The following is a 23,516-nucleotide window of genomic DNA, read 5'->3' on the forward strand; positions in this document are numbered from 1 at the left end:
GCTTCCATCTGCAACTTTGCGCAACGTGGTCCGGCGCGACTGGAGCAGCTTGAAGCAGACTCGGAACGACAACGTCGGATGTGGTCCCACGATTTGGAACTGGCTGATTCACCAATGAACTGTAAGGGCCCGAGATGACGTTGGTGCAACCATGTCAGCCGATGACGCCTTAACTGCCGCGCTCCTATCCTCCATCTATTTATGATAGTGCGCTATCTTATCCCACGCTCGTCGTTTCAACCAACAATGTCAGGCATAGGAGGCTGTGTAACGCAGTAAGTATGAGTAAGGATGCAAATCTAGTATGTATTATTTATTATTATTGGTATACCTCTCATGTCTTGAAACCCTTCACTGGCTCTCATGGCCATATTGTCGCCCTCAATGTGTCTGCCTTTTCTGAAGATCCAAGAAGGATGGAATACCTATCCTGATGTTGGATAGGGGAGCTGGTGGCGAGAGACTCTGGCTCTCCGTCTGCTCCTGGTACAGAATGCCGCCTGAGTGCGATGTTCCAGTCAAAGATGGAGCCGCTCAGGCCAACGGTCAGTCCAGCCCGAAGCATGATCTCGTAGTCGACGAGCGCACGCTGGTCCCATGTGAGTTGCTCGAGAAGCTCTCGGCCTTCCGGTTCATCCAGCATTAAATCCTGCTTGTATACCATCGTCACGCCCACCGCCTCGGCCTTTTTGGATAACTTTCGTCTGCGCTCTTCTGTTTCTCCCGTGGCAACAAAAGCAAAGCCGGCCGTTGAGTTGGTGACAAGCTCGACCAAGGTAGAGACCTGGTCGTCGAAGGGTGGAAAGATAGGAGTCGCATCCGCCTCTGTCCTGAGATGTAGTCCGGGGAAAGTGCTGTGCTGGAAACCCTGCTTAGGGTCCAGATTCAGTTGATATTTCTTGTGCAGATTGTACAGCGCAATAGCGGCGAGCACTCTGGCGTCTTTACGCGGCCGTAGAAGACGGCCAAAGTTCTTGGCCAGCTCTGGGTTCCCATATGCTGTTGGGAAAACCGAGCTTATCACATCGGAGCTGAACCGTATGGGAAACGGACGTGTCTCTGGGTCCTCTGCCCTGTCGATGTACGACTTGATCTGCTCCGACAACGTATTCATGTCCTCAATAACGGAGCCATTCAGTTTAGCTCCAACATCTTGTAAGCTAATCTTCCGAGCTGATTGCACCTGTGGAACATCCCAAAGCTCGTTCATGGATCGATATAATTTCAGCTGCGGGCAGTGTTCCGATAGCGTTTGGTTGAGGTATTCATAGTCGAACAAGTAGTCGATAAACTCCCCGATGTAGGGACCGCCGCCGTTCTTGGGCCGGGTATTCGCAACGTTCTTATCGTCGCGCTTGATGATCCGGGGAAGAACCAACTCGGCTGAACAAATCCATCCGTCAGTTTGCGTACCTCTTTTGAATGTCAGACTTCTCCATCTTACCACCAGCCTCGATAGCGAAGCGAATGCAGTTCAGATGCGCGTCTTTGACTTGGCCAAAACCTCCAGATTGGGGATCACAAGACAGCATCAACCCTGGTGTCCAAGTCTTGCTCGCGCATAGCTCCGAGATACTACTGCCATCTAGTTGTCCGCCAACATCGTGATCCAAGAAATCCGTGATGAAGATATCCCTTTCGCTTTTGAACTGGCGAACGACGCTGTTATACGCCGGCTGGTCCGAGACCATGTAAGCGACCAACCATACGACAATCAGTGCCGGACCGGCGAACTTGAGCAGATAAACGAGGCGCGGGAAGGCCAGCATGGCGACGACTGTTGAGATGGAACAATCGAATGATCACATCAGGCCTCGACGATTTCAGCGAAAAGCCAGAGGTGTCCAAAAGAGGGGTGAGGCACAGTTGAATTCTCACTCAGGCAGCGAGAAAAGGGATGTATCCCCCGATGCCTGCTCAAGGGATTCCAAATGCCAGCTGAAGGAGCTGATGAGAGATCATCCCTCCCAAAAGGGAATAGCCCAAGCCATTATCAATGGTGTGCCGCGTGTGCACACCACCAGCCCCATGCTTATCATGGAACCTGGACCTGAATTTGTGCCCTGAGTGTTTTGATGGAAGAAGGTGAAGTTTGGGATGGGATTGTGATGTTTTTATATCTGGATATATAATGTCTAGGCTTGGCCGTCGTCAAGCTGTCAAAGTGCCTTCCCGTCACGGAGGCGATGGATCAAGGTAGTACCCGCATATGGATAGAGTGGCACACATCCTTAGCACCTCTGATATCAGCCGTCCACAATAACACGAAGACTGTCCCTGGAAGCTTGTATTAATGTATTTGTTTCTGAGCTTGAGCGCTAGTTGCTCGCTGAATTTACCGCTCCTATTCTCCGTTTGGAAGTACCCAACTTAGAGGAGTGCGCAAACCAAGCTGCTGATTTCAAAAGCGAGGTGTAGAGTCGCTTCTTGGACTCATGGACACGGCCAGTACGAGAATCAGGTCCCAAGATCGCCATCATTCTTCCCGAGAGAGAATAAGACGCGGTTCGGAGAGCGGTGTGTCCCACCGAAGCCAGAGGTTTTGATACGACGATGCTATCCAAACCACGTTCTGTGTATTGTACTCTGTGGTCTCGTTTATAGAGCGCAGGTGTGTCTGTAGATGCTCGAGCGGACAGACGGGTATGCTTGTAGAACCTGGCTTCTCAGATTCTGGTAGATTTGCTTCGTTTCAACTCGACAGCATATCAATGCACAAATGTGCCTAAACAACGACAACAGGACTGACATATCATGAACTATCCCAAAGTGGCTCCAATAGCCATCAAGACGAGCCCTTGCTTCGTATTTTCATGCGCACAAGGATCCGAAAGGGGAAAGTTGTGGGAGTTTGCGGGATGTGAGTGGGCAGAAAACAACTTTAAAAACGGCCACTTAGGGTCGCCCGCCCAAACGCGTCTGACACGCGAAAAAACGCGACGAATGCCCCGGTCAACCCCTCCCACAACTTCACAAGCGAGGACCGTTGTTGATGTGGTCACACAGTGCCTTCTTTTCCCTCTCGTCCCAACAGTGTCCTGAGCTGCTGTCATTCCCATCTCATCAACCGCTTCCTTGGGATCAATCTAAATGCGAAATAGCTGGATCATCCTGACTTACCATCTTAATGCAGCGGAGACACCCCGCCGGAGGTGTCTGACGTAGTAATATCCATCATCTCGATCTCTTCCCCAGTCGCTGGTCCAGAGTCCACCCGCGCTTCTGCGCTTCTTTTTTCCCCGCCAAGTGGTTTCCTGCATGTCGACTTGCAGCACGCGAGAATTCCCCCAGCCCCTTCGTTTTCCCTCGTTCGCCTCGACTTTTTTCTGCAAGCCATTCGATTCGCTCTGCTCTGCGCGACGCGTGAAGATATCACGAACCCACCCACTGTCACTACTCCTCCCCCCACTCGCCTGCCACTCCTGCGCTACTTTCACAAGCCACTGGCTGGTCCTTGAGCTCCCATCCATCCCCAACCGGAGACGCGTTGCTGCCAGCCGAACAGCTACGCTGCCCAACTGGCAACTTGATATCCATAGTCAGATCCCCAAGAGGTCCACGAGTCTGCAAATCCACGAATCCACAACAGTTTGCCCTCCACGCTGCCTGAGGTTGGGGTTCCATCCCGGACGCAGCATCGCACACACCCCGCGGCAAGAGCTTGAAGTCGTCTTCTAGCGGCCTGGGCCCTGTCGGCGACTACTGCGAGTGGAGAGTGGATAAAGTGTTCAGGGGACCTTGCGATCAAGGGTCCGCTGCCCTTCCTGGCGCCGCCCACATTCACAGTCACCACCCCCCCCCCTCCCCACCCCCCTCTTCTCTGCCCAGCAACAGCACATAGCACAGTTACATATTCCCAACATTCCCGTCTGCTGTAGTCCCCTTCCCCCTTCCTCCCCCTTTTTCCTTCTGCGCAGTCACTCCTTTTGCGACCAGATTAAACGGCCGGTCGCGCTCGGCGCAAGGGTCTCAGATGCTCTACGGACACTCCAACACATGACGGACAGCACAGACAGACGACTACGAGACTGGCGACACGGTACTTTTTCTTTTTCCGTCACAAAATTCCGACGATAATCTCAACCTCCCTGATCTGGATTTTCCGTTTTTCGCCATTCGCAATTGCCCGAGGAGCTTATTGTTGTTGTTGCCGGACCTGGATCTTGCGGCTGTGCACTTGCTTTTTTGCGGTTGCGTTGCTCAGACCCCAGCTTTCCCCAGCCTATCCGTCACCTTTTGACCAGCCATCCGATTTTGACATGCGCTGCGCTACCTTCCCACTGGCACCAACAAATCCCCAAAACGCGTCAAAACTCCCACAACGCGCCTCCAGAACTTGATATTGAGCTTCCCACAGACAATCAGGTAGTTGGGATCTGTCTGTCTCTCTCTGCCTGGCTTGACACCACCAGCAGAGAGCGCAAAACAATCAACGAACGCGATACGATATTTACGACACAAACATACGAACGACTTCCATTTTACTCGCCAAAACATCACCCCTAATTCCAAACCCCAACCGAATTCCCTAGTTTCACCATAATTAGCTTCTTTATGACGCACTAGCATTCCGGTCAAAGACAAGATGAATCAACATTCCGGTTCGGCAACCCTCCCACGGGGTTTCAGGTTTGAGATGCCCAGGACACCGGAGCCCTTCGCAGAAAACGATGAGGCTCAAATCCCTTCGCCACCAAAACCACGTCTAAGGTTGGTCAAGAGGCGCGTTGTCTCCCAACTCACGGCACCTACTCAGCAGTTTCTCGCTTCTGTGGCTGCCGCCGACGTTCCAATTCCCAGCATTGAGGAGCCAGAGACGAGTTCGCACGACTTCGCCATGGGGAACGCTGACTCTTTCCCCGCGAGAATGCGCCACGAGGAGATGGATGCGAGCTTTTTGCAGCCCATCGGGCGAACATACGAGCTCCCAAAGACGCCAGCACCCGACTTCATCCCGTGCTTATCGCCGGGGCAGTACCCCAACTGGACCCTTGACTCGACTGCCAGCAGCGTCGAGTCGACACCAGAGCCAGACTACGAATCCAGCAGACCTTCGACGGCTAGGTCGACATTGACTAGCGCATCCTTGTTCAGCCGCTTTTCCATGCTTTCAGATGACGACAACTGCGCCAGCCCTCTACTAGAAAGCAAAGAGCACTATCACCAAGAAGAACCCGAGCTTCCGCCGGCAGCTGGTAAAGCCAAAGCCAGGAAGGCTCCCTGGACCAAGGCGATGAGCGACCATTTGTGGTCAACGTTTATCCTGTATCTCCAGGACCCCAAGGTGACACCTTTCCGGATGGGCAAGAGCTGCCTCCCACCTGACGGTGTCTGCCTTCGCGTGGCGCGCGAAGCAAAGAGAAGTTGGAAGGGCGCCAAAGCTTTGACGAAGAAGACCAACGTGAGCGATGGAAGGAAGAGTGGCAGCACTACACCCACCGCCGAGAACAGCAGCACATTTATCCAGTGGCCTCACACTTGCGCCGCGACCCGAGTTCACCTGCGGGAGCTGTGCAGACAGAAAGCTGCGGCGGGCGCGAAGAACCCACGCTTCCTCCCTCGCAGCACGACCCCTTTTGCGCAAGCTGCTGCGCGTCACTCCAACATGCGCCCGGCGCTGGCGCATGAGCCTCTTCAATTCGCGACCCAGGACATGTCTCTGTCTCTTGCCTTGAGCACAGCAGAAAGCATGCAACCAACTGGTCCCCTGGCGCAACTCACGGGCTCAACCCCTGAGCCTGTGGAGGAGGAGCAATCTAATGCTACTGAGCCCTTCCCACTGGCACCGGCTTTTGACATGCCGATTATCAGCCCAAATATCGAGACTTTCGAGGGCGGGCCTGGTTTCGCCGAGTGCCAACGTTTGGGATCCCCCTTTGGCGCGAAGAGCTATGGACCCAGCTCCTCGGGATCGCTTGCCACCGTGCTTGGCTTGAGTGGACCAATGCCTCGCAGACAGAGCCAGACACTTGGCTCTCGCCGCACACTCCAGTCACCAGTACGGATGAGCAGGTCGGGTACTCAAAAGCGACGTCACACCCAATCCAGCGTTCCTCGCGTACGACCTAGCATCGGCGCTGATCTGTGGCTCGACCCCAACTTCAGCATGAACTCCACGGGCGACGCTCGTGCCGACCGGGAATTCTGTTCCACAGCGTCGAGCCACCACGATGAGCTGTTCATCCCAAGGATACCTCCGGTACCTACCCTGAGCTCGTCCACTAGCATGCCCAACGTGGGAGGCCAGTTGTTGGAACCTCCAGCTCTCCAGCCTCCCCGTCTTGGCTCTCCATTCAAGGGTCACCGAGCGACCCGCTCGAGCTTCAGCTTCCCCAGCAGAATGCACCGGGCGCAAAGCGGCAGTGTCGACCTCGGCATGCTTGGGCGACCATTTGCCACTATCCAACAGCCCTCGGCCGAGTCGAGTACCTCTCCCGTACGATCCAATCTTGCCGGCCGCCTGGCTTACCTTGACCAGCGCCTCAAGGAGATTCGGCAGAGGGAAGCGAACCGTCGATCTCAGTCACCGTTGTAGATGTGACAAACAGCAATGGTGACCACTGTTCGGATCATAACACTTCACTTCTTTGTACATGCTTTTACCAGTCGGCACATTTTATTGTGGTGGCGGCTATCAGTGCCTAGACTTTACGACACATTTTTCTCTGACGACGTTTACATGAGAACAAGCCTGCTACAGAGGGCTTTTATGCACGACCTTTTTTCTTTTCACCCAAACTCATGATGACTAATTGGCGCGAACAAACGGAAATACCCCCGCTTGGTGGATTTTGAACATACTGCATCATCTTGGAGCATTGTGTTCATATCTTGTCGGTGTGGGCGTTCTTTTATGGGATGACATTTATACCCTCCTCACTTACCTGACAGACTTTGGGTCGGCTCTTAACCTGGTTGGAGTTGGAAACAAGGATTGGGAAGGTTTTCTGGGGGAAAGGGACAGACTTTCTTTTCTTGTGGTTTCTATTTTTCTGACATTTGATGTCATACACACACACACCTCTACGGGAAGGTTTTCTTTTTTATTTCTTGTCATGAAAAAAATGGCTATGATGTGAATGATTTATTTGGGATATACCACCACATTTTACAGATGAGAGAAAGAGAGAGAATACAGGCTCTGGAGATATCACATGTCTCAGCTTTTTTTGTTCGGGTTTGTTTTTTTCTTTTAGTCTGGCGAGGTGTTTTTCTTTCGCATAGAAAGGAGTGATTTGCATGGTAGGGGAGAGATCAAAAGTGTTGTTGAGGGTTTGCTTGATGGGTGTTAAATCGGGAGTTTGATGGAGGGGGGATGATATGAGATGGGGGGGGGGAGTGTATATACTTGCCCGAATTCTGTTGCTGGCCGATGGGGCAACACGAACTTTGAAAATTGAAGTTGAAGATGCGGATATTATATTCTTGTTGAATTTGGGATCGTGACGGCGTGTCTTCCATGCCATGTGACTCTGTACTACTGCATTTGCGCACCCCTCCCCCAGAGACCCCATCTGCACACTAACTCCACTTGTACCTGGCATTGGCTTTCCTGGCTTGCTCCATATTCTTGACCATCAGCCCTGTGAGGCTTGTGATGCGTGCATCCCCCGGATTTGCGTTAGGTAGGGGGGCGGTGACGGGGTCCCATCCGGAGCATAAACGTGGGGGAGCCGGGGGGGGCGTTTTTCAGTGTGGGGTTCTGGAGCTGGGGTTGCCGGCGGCAGCAGCAGTAAGGGGGTGATCCCGGCAAGCGGGTTTCGGGCAACGTTGACGAGACCGCGAGGCGCGTTTCTTGAAATTCTATTATCAGTTTCTCGCAACATCACTTTGCGCAGTCAGTTAGCAGAGTTTGTAGTTTTCGTTTTTATTTCTCTCTTTGCTGTTTTTATACAGACAAATGGGCTGTTTAGTACGAGAATAACAGCTCTCACGATGGCGATAGGATCCCCTCTCTTTCGAAAAGGGGCCTGCTCGCCCTTGCTCCTTCTTTTCTTCATCCTGTTCACCACCACGACGGTCTACGCAAGCGTGGGTGATCGACTCCCCGAATTTCAACAATGCGTCCAAGTCCGTTCCCCTTCCCTCTTCCCCTCCCCCCATGCTTCCAACTAACTTTTTTTTTCTTCTCTCTAGGTCTGCAAAACCGAAAACTGCCTCCCCCCCAACACCACCTCCCTCCCGCTCCACCTCCGCCTCCTGTTCTGGACCTGCCCCTCCGAATGCGACTACACCTGCCAGCACATCATCACCTCCACCCGCCTCTCCCGCAATGAGCCAGTGGTGCAATTCCACGGTAAATGGCCCTTCTACCGCCTCCTCGGCATGCAAGAGCCCTTCTCCGTGCTCTTCTCTCTCGGCAACTTCTGGGCTCACCACGACGGTCTGCACAATCACATCCTGAAGAAAATCCCAGCCACCTACTCGATGAGGCCGTACTACGTCTGGCTGGCGAGGATAGGGATGGCGAGCTGGTTTTTCAGCGCGGTGTTTCATACTAGGGATTTCAGGGTCACGGAAGAATTGGATTATTTCGCTGCTGGGGCGAGTGTGCTTTATGGGATGTATTATACTGTTGTGAGGGTGTTTCGGTTGGATAGGGTGAGCAAAAGGGGGGTGAGGAAATCATGGACGGGGACGTGTGTGGGACTGTATTTGGCGCATGTTGGGTATTTGAAGGGGGTGGGGTGGGACTATGGGTATAATATGGGGGCTAATGTTGCGGTTGGGGTGGTGCAGAATGTGCTCTGGACGTGGTTTAGCGTGAGGAGGTATAATAGGGAGGGGAAGGGGTGGATGGTGTGGCCCGGGTTGGTGGTGATGTGGGTGGTGGCGGCGATGAGTTTGGAGTTGTTGGATTTTGCGCCGGTGTGGGGGTGTTTGGATGCGCATAGTCTTTGGCATTTGGGGACGATTGGGCCGGCAGTGGTGTTTTATCGGTTTTTGGTGAGGGATAGTGAGGAGGTGTTGAGGAGGGAGGGGAGGCTGAAGGCTTAGCTGGGTTTGCGAGAGAGGTTGTTGTTGCTGTGATTGTCTTCGACGCCGTCACCGGAGATCACCTTGATTTCATCCATACCGCTTGACCATCGGACCTTTTCTCTTGTTGCTGATCTAGCTGAGGGGGAAGCATATATGTATCTAGGTGGGCTGGACATAGTAATCACATGAAACCAGGTCTTAGTACATCTTGCATGTTCCTACCATGAACCACAACGAAGATTTGCTCAACCCATATATTATTTCACCTCATGGCTCCCCCGAGACACTAAGCACCTGTGTAGTCCACTCCCGCCTCAACAGCCCAAAAACAACCATATCATGTATCTTGTCACCCTTCCTCACCGCCTCCCGTTTCACACCCTCTTGAACGAACCCAACCCTGCTCAACACCTTCTTACTACCTTCATTGAAGTCAAACACCATGGCCTCTAACCTCCTAACAGTCGGAAACTGCTCCCAAACCCAAGCGATAAACTCCTTCAAAACCGCCGTCATGATCCCCACGCCCCAGAACTCTTCTCCTAGCCAGTACCCGATCTCAAAAGTGTCGGATTCGACATCCCAGAGAGGCTTGAGGCCGATATCGCCGACGAGTACGCCATTGACGATGATGGCGTAGTCCAAGAGAAGAGGTTTACCGGATTTGGTCGGTTTAGTTTCCGGATCTGAATAAGATCTGGTAGCGATGAGAAGCCAGTGATTGGCATCTTTGGATGTGTAGGGGTACGGGAATGTATTCCGCATGCAAGAGGCGATGCGGGGGTTGTTGGCTATGCGGGCGACAGGGCGGGCATCGAAAATATGAAAGGGGCGAATCTCGATGGTTGTGTGGGTTTTGGGGGTGAGGGTCAGGATTGGTGGTGGAGGGGTCGATGGGAGCCTCAGAACCGGAGTCTCTTGGGAGGTGGACATGATGTTGTTGTTTTTGGATGTGAAGAGGAAAGAGACAGTTGATGAGAGGAGTGGCAGCTGGGGCTTATGGTATGGTCAAGAAGGTGAGTCACGCCGGTGTAGAGAACTTTTGCTTGTCTGGCGGAAACAATTCACATGTCCTCAGCCTTGCTGCGTTGAGCAAAGGGGGAAGCTGCAGTTGTCAGTCAAACTTGCATTCCCAACTGCTTGGAATAGCTGCCAGGGGGAGGAAGGAGCTTGATCTCAGCTGCATGTGTAGCTGCAGATGCAGGGACGACATATCTACCGGCAGTCTAAGTTCTAAAGCAGATTAGCAGTCACCCTATTAAGACTGTAAAGCTTGCATAGACACCACAGACTCGAATGCTCGACAACCTCGCTTCATGTATCCAGCAGATCGAAGCGTTATCTTATCAGTGATCTCGGGCAAGCCAAGATGCTCGTTCATGTTCCTGGCGCCGTTCGGTGCCCCGCTGCGGAGGGTCCGGCTACCTAGCCTGAACCCCCAATTGAACCTGGGGACCAATCACAGCCCACGCCCGCGTTGGAGCTGTCCAGGACCTGAAGCTGATATGTGGATATCGATTGTAAGGTGGCCTTAACTTTTTGTTAGCTGTCTCCGGCGCGGTGCTGGACGAGGCTGATGCACTTTGGTTTCATCTCAACTACAAAGTTGCCAGCAAACGATTCACTGCTTCGTGGTGGAACTCTGCTGATGATCCCGCTCTTCAATTGATGCCGCTCCGTTGATTCTGAGCCAAAGCAGCAGGTCCCCATTTTCTGACAAGACACATTCCAATTCTAAAAAAGCACACGCCCCGCGAGTGTGGAACCTTCGACCTTACACGTGAGACTGGTCCAACAAACGACGACGAACAAATAGGCAAGATGGCTGCGAAATCGAGATTCACAAAGCTCGATGCTTTTACAAAGACGGTGGAGGATGCGCGAATCAGGACGACGTCGGGTGGTATCGTTACCATCGTCTCGTTGATTGTGGTGTTCTTCCTGGCTTGGGGAGAATGGCAGGACTACAGGAGGATAGAGATCCATCCCGAGCTGATTGTTGACAAGGGGAGAGGTGCGCTCTTTTTACGGAACTGCAGGACTTGAAGATAGATGGCCACTAACCAGAAGGCTGAACAGGCGAGCGCATGGAGATTCACCTCAACGTCAGCTTCCCACGAGTGCCCTGCGAGCTGCTGACCCTCGATGTCATGGATGTATCCGGCGAGCAACAACACGGCGTCCAACACGGTGTCGTCAAGACTAGACTGCGTCCTCTCAGTGAGGGTGGCGGTGTTATCGAAGCCAAGGCTCTGGCTCTCCATGCTCGCGACGAAGAAGCTGCCCACCTCGATCCCAACTACTGCGGTCCCTGCTATGGCGCTGCTCCCCCTGTCCACGCGCAAAAGCCCAACTGCTGCCAAACATGCGACGAGGTCAAGGAGGCATATGCCGCTCAGGCTTGGGCTTTCGGTAGGGGCGAGGGTATCGAGCAGTGCGAGCGCGAGCACTACGCTGAGAAACTCGACGAGCAGCGCAATGAGGGCTGTCGCATCGAGGGTAACGTTCGTGTGAACAAGGTCATTGGCAACTTCCATATTGCCCCTGGCAAGAGTTTCAGCAACGGAAATATGCACGTCCACGACCTCAAGAACTATTGGGACACGCCTGTTAAGCACACCTTCACCCACGAGATCCATCATCTGCGCTTCGGCCCGCAGCTTCCTGATGGTCTGGCGAAGAAGCTTGGCAAGAATAAGGCTCTACCATGGACCAACCACCACGTCAACCCCCTTGACAACACTCACCAGGAGACCGATGATGTCAACTACAACTTCATGTACTTCATCAAGATTGTGCCCACCTCTTATCTTCCTCTCGGCTGGGAGAAGACATGGCAGGGGTTCAAGGACCAGCATCACAAAGAGCTGGGTTCGTTTGGTCAATCGGCCGATGGCAGCCTTGAGACTCACCAGTATTCGGTTACCAGCCATAGGCGCAGCTTATCTGGTGGTGATGATGGTTCTGAGGGCCACAAGGAGCGCCTCCACGCCAAGGGTGGTATTCCCGGCGTCTTCTTCTCCTATGTAAGTACATTTTGAGTAGATCTGGACGTAAACAAATGCTGACTCGCAAACCAGGACATCTCCCCCATGAAGGTTATCAACAGAGAGGAAAGGCCAAAGTCGTTCCTCGGTTTCCTGGCTGGTCTCTGTGCCATCGTCGGTGGTACCCTGACCGTGGCCGCTGCTGTCGACCGTGCTCTGTTTGAGGGTGGTATAAAGCTCAAGAAGCTGAGGTCCAAGGATCTATAAAACATTCTTGGGTTTTTTTTTTTTCCACATTGGATGTAAATATATAGGTTATACGCTTTTCGGTCTTTCTTTTTGCTTTTCTGTTTCTGTTTCCAAGGATTTGCTTGCTTGTTGGGTGGCTGCTAGATGCATGATGAGGAGTTTAGGAGAAAAAGAATGTTCACTTGGTTTGTTCACAGGTGTTGTCGGCCACGCTCTAGTGTGATGACTGGCGTGGATCTGGTCTTGTGCAGATCGGCTTTGTTTGCCGCTTGAATATTTTATGCTCGACCGGTCTGGGGGGTGGGAGAACGGTTGACTCGCGTGGAGCTTGTCTGTTCTTTGGGTGGACGGTTCTGTGCTAGTTGTTGGTCGTTGAGGTTAGCTACATAACGGGCTCGCTTCAAGGAAACCTGCGCTTTGAGATGGTATGGTTCTTCCTCACAGTGGCGATGTCATCAATACTGGAAGTCTTTCATCTTGGTTTTCGAAACAGGTTGTCGCCCTTGGGCATGTGAAGCGGCGCCGAGACATGTTAGGGCTCATAGCCTCGCAGCTGTTGATAGTTGACCTCACTTGTTACTATAGACTGTCCGCTGATTTCCGCTGACTGAGCGAGGGGTACGGGGTTTGTCTCTAGGCTCCGCTCGACGATTTCGAATCACGACTGATTATTGTAGGTTTCTTCGAAACTCTTTTCCTAACAGGCTGCAAAAGATCGCTCGACAACTCAGCGACGACGACGGCGGCATATTCAGTCTTTGATGGGACTTCGGCCCTGATGAAGGGCCTCTGAAGCTCTCAACTATTCCCGAGAGAGCATTCTCGAGTGGGCGTTCATTCCTCGAGAGGGCATTCCCAATTAGTTGTTTTCGAAGAATATTCGAGAGGAAGGCATTCCCAGCTCTTCGAAGGATCTACAATCTCTCCCAAAGGTATGTACAACGCTGGCAACGGAATCTTCCTGACAGAGTACTGACAAACAACGAACAAAACGATAGAGTCAATACCCTCTCCCTCTACAACCTCAACATCTTGCCGCCATGGCACCCACCATCATAGCAGACGAGAGCGTCTCCAACGTCCTCCGCTACCTGAAAGTCCTTCACCGCCACATCTGCCACACCCCAATCACCTACGACCTCCCCCCCCTCCCCCCCTCCACCTCCCTACTCCCACTCCCCTCCCGACCCTCCTCTGACAGTCCCCGACCCGAAAATCATCCTCAAGACGTACGACCAGCTAGACGAATGGTATGAGACACTTATCCACGTAGCCTGCCTCCTCAACCTTGCCCCCTTGTTCCTCGACCCACCCGACTTCTTCACGGGGCACACCGACAAGATGACTTGGGATGACGAGAGGATGAACAACCAGACCGAGTTTGCGGGCTGTTACGATGATGATGGCGGGCAGACATATTCGCTTACTATCCTCAAGAAACCGGAGTACCCCGTGATATGGGAGCGTTTTCCCGGCGTGTTTCTGCATCGGTTGACGGTGCTGGAGGAAGAGAGTCTGATTGAGAGGGTTGAGAGGGATGATGAGCGGGGTATATGGGGGTTTTTGGGGCAGGGGAATGGGAGTAGGTATACTATTGTTTGGAAGGAGGCGCCGAGTAGGGAGAGGGAGAGGAGGTTGGGGTGGGATAGGCTGGAGCGGGAGGAGAAGAGGGAGTGGGAGGGGGCGGTGGGGAGGTGGGAAAGGGAGATGAGGGGGTATGAGAGGCAGGTTTGGGCGTTGGGGTTGATGAGGGCTTGGTTGGGGGGGGCGATTGATAGGGGTTTGTTAAGGAAGGTGATGGATCCGGATGAGGGTGTGGTTTTTGAAGTTAGAAAGAGGGGGGGGAGGAGGAGGGATGATGATGTGGGGGACTGGGGGGAGGCCGGGGGATTGAGGAAGTTGGTCATGGGGTGTATGAGGGTGCTGGAGGTGGAGGAGGATGAGAGGTGGAGAGTTGAGGAGGAGAGGGAAGAGGAGGAGGAGGAGGAGGAGGAGAATGAGGAGAATGAGGAGGAAAGGAGAAGGGAAATTAGGGAGAAGAAGAGGAAGGCGGTGGACTGAATTGTGCAAGGAGGTTGTGTAGGACGTAGTTGTTAAGATTCTGTATAACAGACCATTGTTGACCGTACCTGGCCTCGATGACATTCCCCGCGGTTTGATGCTCCGAGGTGATTTATTTATTTAGCCATAACAGTCATCAACTTACATCTTCTTAAAAAGGAAAAGCCGTCCTAACTATCCTTTCAGGCCTGTTAATTATCAGTTAAGGTCTTTCAAATATCCCTTACGACCTACTGACTATCTTTGAAGGCCTGCTGACCATCTCTTAAGGCCTATTAACTGTCTTTCAAGGCCGTCGTTGAAGGGGCAATGTCGCTTTCGATCAAAGGAGCAATCCGGATGTGTTCGTCACGGAAGTAACGGTTGAGGAGAAGGGAGCGTGTTTCTGGCTTTGGAGGATCGGGCTTGGGACCGTGACTGGTCCATTTGTTGAGCCTTTGGAAGCCCTGTTAAGGACATCACAGGTCTCTGAAACTCCCACCTTCCACCAGCCAAGGTAGGTTAAACTTTTTAAGCTATCAATCTATTTCCTCGGTGCAATTTCCTCGTGTTCTTCTGGTTCTTTCCATTCCCCTGGGTATGGAAGTTGAAAACGGAGGGAATCTCAGCTGTGGCTTCCCATGACTACAAACTGAGACCAGTCCATCAACCGTTTCAGCGTACGACGACGTCGTTTCCAACTCAACGATCAACCTATTCTTCATCAATTCCCAAACGCCATGTTGCACCTAGTTTGAGTTGCCTCTTACTTCCTCTTCAACTTGCTTTCCCTAGACAGCCAGTGAATCTAACTTTCACATAGTATCCTCGCGCTCTTCGGTGAGAAAGTCACCATGCAATTCATGAGCCAGGCTACCGGCTGGGCCGATAGCATCATCTTGGCATGGCCCCATTGGGCATTATTACCATCATCGTGGCAGCTATTCGTGTTGGTGGCCCCTTCTGGCTCGGATCAGTAATCGGAAGAGCTCGGGAGAACCGCGCAGTGCCAGAGGCCGAGTTGATGTCGTCAACCTCTTACGAGGTATGTGAGCTCTGGAATGGCCAAGAGATTGTCCGGGTTATGGGTCAGGGGCCCATTCGAGAGCTTATTATTCTCATACCTGAGGATAAAACCAAGGATGAAAAAGAAACGGAAGAGGGGCGGGAAGGCCATATGCTCGAAGTGAGGGCAATGGAACTGAAAGACCCCCACAAAATGAACAAGGAGTACTTGGGGTCATGTAGTACGTGTATCTGTCGCCACAATGGGTACTATTTTTTCAAAGAATTGTGCTCGCCTGGGCTGGGGTAGCTACCTACTATTTTCAACATCTGAAGGACGAAAAGGAAGAAGAACCCGTCGCATGGGTTCGTCGAAATTTCAACAAGAATCCCGAAGCAGTTCCTCTTACGGCCGGATTCGAATTGGACTGGCTTGCAATGACTCTCGAAAAGCACAGGACTGCCCTTTGGTTCTTGTCAAGGTCCGATGAAGACTCTGGCTAGTTGGATGAGTCTTCGAGACCATGGGCAAAGGGTGATGATTCTTGGGACTGGAGAGTCGCGGCCGTCCAGAACCCCAACAACGTGAAAATGGATCCTGATGAGCACAAATCCAAGTCGAGGCCTCAAAGACTTATGCCCATTCGGAGAGAGCTTGGTAAACTTGCTGGTTGGGCTGGGGTTGCGTCAGCGGAAGCAATTTCACTCGCGCGAGCCATCAAATTTACAATGGACACCCTTTTCAGTCATGGGCCCATAGATTCAGGAGACATGTGGCGGTCACTTACTGTCAGCGGTGAACCTGTTTACTTTCGTCTCTCATGGAAAGTCGGACACTGGACGGCATACTTGGATGAGCTGGACTCGGTTCTCCCTCTGTGGATGTATTCTGCCCACGAGAAAGAGCAACGCAAACATGCGAAAGAAGGCGACAATACAAAAGGGGATGACAAAAGCAAGAAAGGCACCTCGAAAAAGCCGAGCCTGCAGATCTTAGCCATCCGCTGACCAAGAACACACAACGATATGTCAGCCTCACCTCACCAACTTACAGCTTTTCATCGCCTTCCTTTTCTTCCCCAGGAACTGCGTCAGATGGTATGGAAGATGGCCATCCGGCCAAAGGCCCCGGTCGCGCATCGATTTCCTATCTACGACGTGGGGGCGTCCCCGAGACGCTTCACAGAACCTGCGACTTGATATACCACGACCCACGTGCCACCACCCGCGAGACTAATAGAGAGCAACTATACAAGATTTGCGCTCCCCAAGACATCACTGGAACAGATTCTCAGGCAAAAACCTACTCGTGGGATGGAAACAATAGCTCGGCATACATCTAGGACGCCGGTTTATGGGAGGCATGTGCCGAGTCGAAGCGTGTTGCGCTGTAGGAGTGGAGAACTCGAGTTGAAACCGATATGTTGGAGGATATACGGCTACAAGAAAATGACGGCTATGACCTAGAGAGTGCCTCTGAGCTGGTAAAGAAAGTGTACGACAGTCATTATGTTTACACATCAGCGTCAACAATCATCCACTACCGACGAAATCTCCCCAGCTCGGCCGTAACGGAGACGGCCCCCCTTTTAGTCATTGCGCTAAGGGATCTGTTTTGGCTCGATGTCCAGTCGACGGCTCTTCTTTTCGACGATTTTTGGCTTGGGGACTCGGAGGGGATCGAGTTCATGGATCGTCTAGTATGCCCTTCCAGCTTTTTCCCACAAGTGTACGGAGGATATGGGCTGTGGCCGAGCAACATCACGATCGAGGTTGATCCGGCCTGGAATGACATGTGCGTGCAGGGCGACCAGTATCCAACCCTTGACGCCATGGTTGGTAAACCAGCGGATGGGTCGCCTCGAGATTTTCTGTTCCGGGCCATCGTCTATTGCCACAAGTTGGTCGTCGACAAGTATATCACCAACGGCAAACGATGAAACGGACGAACACCCGTTTATCTGGCTCATTGACCGTGGGCGTGGTGGTGCCCAGTATCGCCGCCGAGGTGGCCGAAACTCACCTTTATGGCCGGATTGCACATACGAAACTGGCGGCTGGGCGAAGGGCGCTGTCTTTTATGACTGCCACCATACCTACATGGAGGCAGACAGCTACGGTCCACTCATCGGGGATTTTTCACTGCTACGTACCGATAGAGGGCTTCCATACACTGAAGAGTGGTATCAGACGTCGGATTGGTTTATGCAATGGTTGAACTGGCCAATTTTGTTCACGAGGATCTCAGAAAGAGACAGCTGGGTTAACGGTGGACCCGAGGATGTGATATTCGAGGTGTCGCGGTGCATTGCTGTGCTTGTGGTGACGCCTTGAGAAGTGTTTTCTCCAAGATTGTGTGTGGGTACTGGGTCAACAAACCAAGATAGCAGAATTGTTGTATTTTTGAATATATGCATAACTTTGTTGCTCGTTCCTTGTCCCGCTACGCACACCAGTAGGTGCGAGCATGGTCTTATTGGAACATGATACACCTGAGTGAGCAGCTTCTGGGTATGGCTATTGTCGGCCTCCAAAACATACGCTCGCCATGGAACTTGAATCTGCACACCTTTCTCTTGATTGTCAACTTTCCCCCAGAACTCTACAGTCCCCGCAACACTCACCGTCGCGTATCTCTGATGTCACCGGTTCCTGAGTTGACTGAGCTGGATTTTCGTGTCATTGTTCTGTTTAATTGTTACAATTGCCACGATCAAGAGGCTGAAAGAGAGACATATCAGAAAAAAAAAAGGGAGGAGGCAAGGGATGAGGGGGGGAGATGGCGACCGGTCGCGTGGGACAGACAGGTGGGCTTGACTCGAGAAGCAAGGTGAACACGGATGTGGCGTGAAACTTCCACTTTGGAGAAACGGGTTGTGTCCATGTTGCTGTTAGTGGGATCGGAGTTGGGCTATACGAAGGGGGAATATGGTGAAGGTAGTCAACCAAGCTGTAGTGGTACATGCTTGACTTGATGTTTCGAGGCATATATCAAATAAGAGACGGGCGTACCTCATTGGTCAATGCCCCCATTGCTCAGATGATTCAAGACGAACGGTTCTCCTCAAAAGCCACCAAATGACTTGCCGCTTTCCCAAGTCTCGATTTGCACTTATGCATGCAGGTCGCAGGTCACGGAATCGCTGTCGGTCGCTTTTTGGGCGGCCGGCCGGTGTACCTGCTGTGAACTGCTGCGGTGCGAGGTTGATGTGTAACTGGTGATCGTGGAGAATCCCTGTTCAGATAATACTCTTCTTTCTTTTTTTATGTACAAGATCCAAGGAACTGGAAGGGAGGTTCCTGTTTCCAGGTTAGGTGAAGTCTCCGTGAACTCAACTCGTGAGACGTCAGGGTGGGATGAATATATGATTGGTTGGTCAGGGGTGTCTCGTCCTTATTAGGTAATTTTTGGTGTGGACCACACGCAACTCGAGGTTTTCCTCTTCGCCCACCCTCTGTGCCATCTGATTATTAGTTCGACTGCAGCAGCCGGGCTCAGCAGTTTTTCTTGTGTTTGGGATGCCACCGTCTTTCGCAAGAGGCAAGAATAATCAGCAATAATACTGCGTAACTAACACCACATTGGCATATGCAGCGAGAGATGCAGAGGGCCAGACTCTCAAGAATTTCAATGGAATAAATCATTGGACGCTAGCTCTGATCAAGACCCACGGAACGGGCCCCGGGCGGACCCAGACCATCTCGGCAAGCCGTGGAAGTCCTGTTCGAAAAAGCTTGTCAAAGTGATCGATGGATCTACAATTTGTTTTCACGGCCCCTGGAGGAGGTCTTGTCATGGAAGGAATTGTTGAGCTTCTAGTGAGAGAAGAGATGATTAGGTAGAGATGGATTCAGAGTTTGAATCTGCGATCCCGACATGTTTTGTGGCACGAGAGCAGGCGCAGTCCCTGCTTGTGCCTTCGTGGTGCATTGCATGCAAAGGGTCCAGATCCTGCGGCACCGACCGTCGCGGCCCCAAACGGATCCAATGCAATTCGTCTCAAATGGCAATCCGGGGGGCCGTTCAGATGAACATGAAATTCGGTGCAATATCCGCGGAGGGGCCTCTGGGTCTCGGGGTATTCTTAGAGTCTGGAAAGTAGCACTGCGTTACTTCTTGCCTTCAACACAGATCCATAGATGACCCGTTGACGTCGTTGCAACTGATGGCCAACTGCATATTCAGGTTCGGCACTCACGTCGAGGCGGAGTCCTTGTGTGACGCCTCCATGGCGCAACCTCTACGGACAGACCGGTGAGGGGCTTTGTAGTTGGAAGCGGCATGCGTTGTGGTCTCTTGAGGACAAATATCAGTTCTAGAAAAGGGGAAAAGCGCAGTCTGCACCCCATGTTTTTTGCTGTCTCTTGGGCCACCTAGGGAGTGCCCTGGGCGCTATCGCACCACAGCACCGTTACGCTGTTGCCGTCTGAGCCCAGGGACACCCGCACACCGTCTAGCTGCTTCAGTGCTAGCCCAGCCATAATTGGAACCATTTGCACACGCTTTTCCCAAAATGGCATGGGGGCCAGAAGCAAATTCATGTGGGCGCTGGCTTCGCAGGTTGGCTTTCCGTTAGGGACCCGCTTCCCCGTTCATTCCCCTGGCCATCCCCCTTCCTCGGCCTGGCCTGCGAACGCAACGTGACGCTTCTTTCTGTTCTCACAATCATCCTCCTCCAACTTGTGGTGTTGTGAGACCCCAGGACGAACGACCTGACCTATCTATTTGCCGCCTACCTACCTTACCTACTCTCGTTTCCAATTCTCACGCTCGTTCTACCCCGTCCGTTCGTTGCCGCCATTCGTGACTTGCCCGTTGCTTTTGCTCCTTTTCTACCACCTTACTACCTTACTTACCACAACCTGTGTGGCTCTTTTATCGGCTGCTCACCCGCCCGCAGTTCCTGTCTCTGAATGCGCCGCCCATCCCCGCGACGATACCGGCTTGGACCTTGAAACGACAGCCCTCACCCGCCGCACCCCTCAAAAATCTTGATGTTGTTTCGAGAGAGGCATCAGCACCTCGAGTTGCCGCTGGCTCACCCGCATTTTTACATTTGACGCTGCCTCTTTTTACGCGAGCCGACAATCTTCCCGATCGCGGTTCACCCTTCTCCAAGCCACCAAATACTCGCGCATCTTTTAGGTCGATCCCGCATGGTTCGAGTCGCACGCCACACTTCGTTTGCCGGTTGGGTGGTCTGAGTCGGCCAGAGTTGACCTCATAGTTTATGCGCCTTTAGCTCGACGTTTCGGTATCCCATCGACGCTGTTGCCCCTGACGTCTTGCCCAGGACCGATCTTCAAACCCCAGGCATCAGCGGAGGGTTGCGGTTGAGGAGGAACCCCCTCACTGGACCGCCACGCATCGACCCAGCAGATATTTCGAAGCAAACACTACAACAACGTATGAATCATCGTAGGAAATATTTTGCATCGCGAACGGCATCATGGCGAACCGACCTGACTTTATCGACGTGAGGTCGAAATCCTCCGCTTCCGTTGGACGCCCGCTACGATCCCCTCGTCTCCATGTTGCGGGCGAAGCACCGCCGGAACTATCACCTCTCGATGCCTTCGCGCTACAAAGCCGTCTGCTGGCAAAGCAGCTGCAGGAAAGTCAAAAGTCTGGGCGACGCATGAGTCGACTGCCACCGTTGACTACTGAAAGCCCGTTGATCATGCAGGGAAGGTCGGAGTATTTTCGATCCATGTCCCACGATTCTGCTTCCGAGGAAGAATTCGCTGCGCAGCACAGCGCAGGCTCTGGATTTAGACCAGAGGTGGAAACTGATATCAACAACCGGCCTGTTTCAGTGCATCCCCGAATGAGCCATATACCACCTACGCCTGAGCAGAATGTCCCGGTACCAAAACTGCCGCCGACCTTTGACTCGCAGAAGGAGGCAGATCAGGAGCAGGAACACGACCGCGAGAGCTTGTTCGGGGTCGGAGCTCGAAGGGAACATTCACCAGGCCCAATGGATACTGCTGTTCCCCCTGCCCAACTGACGAGGACGGTAACGCAAGAGAGTATACCTCTCCCAGCATCGACACCTACTCGCTCGATTACTAGCTCCCCCGAAAGAATATCCAAGACAACCTCCCATGAAGCTGGGGGGCTTGTTCCTCCTCGGCCTCTATTCACTAAGCGCTCTTCGAGTTTGATGTCCTCTCATGACAGTTCGGCCGACGATGAAGGATTGAGCACCCCGATGAGCACATCATTTCACTCTCAGGGGTCTCGCAAGTTTTCTACCAGCAGCGGTGTTTTGTCGCCTGGGTTTGCCCCATACCAGCGATCACCTTCCATCAGCTCGGATATTTCTGCTTTGCCGCGCCCGTCATTCAATTTCTCTAGACCACTCAGCAGAGCTGGGACACCAAGTCTGGATCCACCAGCACGGCAGGCATCATCTGATAGTCATGCTTCGTTCATGCTCACGACCGATGATGCAGCCCATACGCCCATCAGTATGAGCAGCGAGGCACTCACCGAGTCTACGCCCAAAGAAGATGTATTTGTGCTGCCGCGAGGTAAGGCTTTGCAAAGGAACTCGGTTGCCCTGCCGGACATGAAGGCCCCGGCGAGATTTTCATGGGAACATCCTGTTGAAAACCATGGACAACCACCACCATCCCCACCTAGCAGGCCGGCAAGCAGGCCAACAAGTTCAACCGGCCCACCGAATCCTCCTGAAGCCAACACTCGGCCGTCACACGAGCGTAGTAAGCTCAGCACTGAGATTTTTAGATCGGGACCAGAGCCATTCCCACCTCTGGGCAGACCATCGACAGAGAGTGCCCGTGTGTCTGGAGAGTCGCAACGAGGCCGTGCTCCCTTTGCCCATCTACACGATGCTGCTGCGGGGAGATCGATAATGTCGAACAACACAAGCGATTCGGCAAGCACAATCAAGCCTGGACCTGCCACACCGGCTAACCAACCAACGATGGCCGATCTCACTGCGGAAGAACACGTTAACAAGGCCATTGCTCTTCACCAGGAAGGTTCGCTGCCAGAGTCAGCGTGGCATTTACGGCACGCAGCCAAGCAGGGTCACCCTACTGGCATGCTGCTATATGCTTTGGCTTGTCGTCACGGCTGGGGCATGCGACCGAACCCTCGGGAGGGAGTGGAGTGGCTTCGGAAAGCCATGGATTCGGCGAATCTGGAAATCAAGGAGGACGAGGAGCATGCCAAGGAGGGCAAGCATGTGGATGTGAACGAGCGGAAGACACACCGTGCTCAGTTGGCGCTCAGTATATATGAACTGGGTGTCAGTCATATGAACGGGTGGGGAATTGAGCAGGATAAGGTGTTGGCGTTGAAGTGTTTTGAAACTGCTGGAGGTATGATTCTTCCTTACTACAATGATTCGGTATTCGGTGCTGACAGATATCCGTGTAGCTTGGGGAGATGTCGATGCGCTTGCGGAGGCCGGGTTCTGCTATGCTCAAGGCATTGGCTGCAAGAAGAACCTGAAAAAGAGTGCCAAACTCTATCGGGAGGCCGAGTCGAAGGGAATGAGCATGGTGGGCAATAGCTGGTATGTTTCTGTCATGTATTCTCTGGCAAGGAAATCTTTTAACATTGGCACAGGATTCACAAGCCAAAATATGCCGACGACCCTGAAAAGGACAAGAAGGACCGGGCAAAGTCGAAATCTAGAAAGAGCATCTTTAGCAGAAAGACGCATTGATCTCTTTGCTCGCCATGCCATGCCAACAAACATTACTCTTCAAACCAGCATAACCCAACGACCAACGACAACTCCCCTACCTATAAAGGACGGCATCTTTTTCTCAACACTTTACATTTTTTCTTGGGGTCTTTTTCTTTGTTAGACAGTTTTTTTTTTTCAGTCATCACCTATTGTCATCATCATCACTCATACCCCTATCAGCCTTTTTTGTTACTTTTTTGCTTTTTGTTTACATTTTTTTTTTTTTTTTTTTTTTTTTTTTTTTTTTTTTTTTTTTTTTTTTTTTTTTTTTTGGTGTTTTGTTATAGGGGAAATTTGCAACATATTGTGGGCGTTGCATTTTTTCCTTTTACAAATTCGTTGCGGTGGGCAGGTGCAAAAAGAGTAAGGTGTGATGGGTAAGGGGGGCTTTTCTAGGGATTCGTTTTCTTTTCAATTTTCTTCCTGTTGATCTCTAAAAGTCGGATATTGAGAGGATCTTCATTTGTACTTTTTTTGTGTTTGTTTGGTTTCTTCTTTTCAAGGTTATCTATTTTGGTTTGGTATTATG

The 23,516-nt window shown here is 52.2% G+C and overlaps 8 protein-coding genes across 8 annotated transcripts; 5 read left to right on the forward strand and 3 right to left on the reverse strand.

Moving 5' to 3' along the window:
* Positions 1 to 361: 361 nt before the first annotated feature.
* On the reverse strand, positions 362 to 1,905 carry QC763_108170 (uncharacterized protein; the record flags this gene model as incomplete). The annotated part of the gene is made up of 2 exons (XM_062907399.1): positions 1,445 to 1,905; positions 362 to 1,383 (listed from the first exon to the last, which is right to left on the reverse strand). The coding sequence occupies exons 1-2, from the start codon at positions 1,767 to 1,769 to the stop codon at positions 362 to 364; spliced, it is 1,347 nt and encodes a 448-aa protein (XP_062770348.1). The 5' UTR covers positions 1,770 to 1,905.
* A 3,328-nt stretch (positions 1,906 to 5,233) lies between these two features.
* QC763_108180 (uncharacterized protein) lies at positions 5,234 to 6,535 on the forward strand (the record flags this gene model as incomplete). Its single annotated transcript, XM_062907400.1, has 1 exon — positions 5,234 to 6,535. One exon carries the CDS (start codon positions 5,234 to 5,236, stop codon positions 6,533 to 6,535), a length of 1,302 nt encoding a protein of 433 aa, XP_062770349.1.
* Positions 6,536 to 7,695: 1,160 nt separating this feature from the next.
* Positions 7,696 to 9,200, forward strand: QC763_108190 (uncharacterized protein). Its single transcript, XM_062907401.1, has 2 exons — positions 7,696 to 8,070; positions 8,137 to 9,200. The coding sequence occupies exons 1-2, from the start codon at positions 7,936 to 7,938 to the stop codon at positions 8,995 to 8,997; spliced, it is 996 nt and encodes a 331-aa protein (XP_062770350.1). The 5' UTR covers positions 7,696 to 7,935; the 3' UTR covers positions 8,998 to 9,200.
* A 46-nt stretch (positions 9,201 to 9,246) lies between these two features.
* On the reverse strand, positions 9,247 to 9,912 carry QC763_108200 (uncharacterized protein; the record flags this gene model as incomplete). The annotated part of the gene is made up of 1 exon (XM_062907402.1): positions 9,247 to 9,912. The coding sequence occupies one exon, from the start codon at positions 9,910 to 9,912 to the stop codon at positions 9,247 to 9,249; it is 666 nt and encodes a 221-aa protein (XP_062770351.1).
* Positions 9,913 to 10,093: 181 nt separating this feature from the next.
* QC763_108205 (uncharacterized protein) lies at positions 10,094 to 10,360 on the reverse strand (the record flags this gene model as incomplete). The annotated part of the gene is made up of 2 exons (XM_062907403.1): positions 10,094 to 10,205; positions 10,272 to 10,360. 2 exons carry the CDS (start codon positions 10,358 to 10,360, stop codon positions 10,094 to 10,096), a joined length of 201 nt encoding a protein of 66 aa, XP_062770352.1.
* On the forward strand, positions 10,215 to 12,233 carry ERV46 (ER-derived vesicles protein erv46; the record flags this gene model as incomplete). The annotated part of the gene is made up of 3 exons (XM_062907404.1): positions 10,215 to 10,993; positions 11,059 to 12,005; positions 12,060 to 12,233. The coding sequence occupies exons 1-3, from the start codon at positions 10,801 to 10,803 to the stop codon at positions 12,231 to 12,233; spliced, it is 1,314 nt and encodes a 437-aa protein (XP_062770353.1). The 5' UTR covers positions 10,215 to 10,800.
* A 1,323-nt stretch (positions 12,234 to 13,556) lies between these two features.
* Positions 13,557 to 14,276, forward strand: QC763_108215 (uncharacterized protein; the record flags this gene model as incomplete). The annotated part of the gene is made up of 1 exon (XM_062907405.1): positions 13,557 to 14,276. One exon carries the CDS (start codon positions 13,557 to 13,559, stop codon positions 14,274 to 14,276), a length of 720 nt encoding a protein of 239 aa, XP_062770354.1.
* Positions 14,277 to 19,634: 5,358 nt separating this feature from the next.
* QC763_108230 (uncharacterized protein) lies at positions 19,635 to 23,169 on the forward strand. Its single transcript, XM_062907406.1, has 3 exons — positions 19,635 to 22,613; positions 22,672 to 22,810; positions 22,864 to 23,169. Exons 1-3 carry the CDS (start codon positions 20,711 to 20,713, stop codon positions 22,961 to 22,963), a joined length of 2,142 nt encoding a protein of 713 aa, XP_062770355.1. The 5' UTR covers positions 19,635 to 20,710; the 3' UTR covers positions 22,964 to 23,169.
* The last annotated feature ends 347 nt before the right edge of the window (positions 23,170 to 23,516 follow it).

The sequence above is a fragment of the Podospora pseudopauciseta genome, chromosome 1, assembly GCF_035222475.1.
Source record: "Podospora pseudopauciseta strain CBS 411.78 chromosome 1, whole genome shotgun sequence".
Lineage (NCBI taxonomy): Eukaryota > Fungi > Ascomycota > Sordariomycetes > Sordariales > Podosporaceae > Podospora > Podospora pseudopauciseta.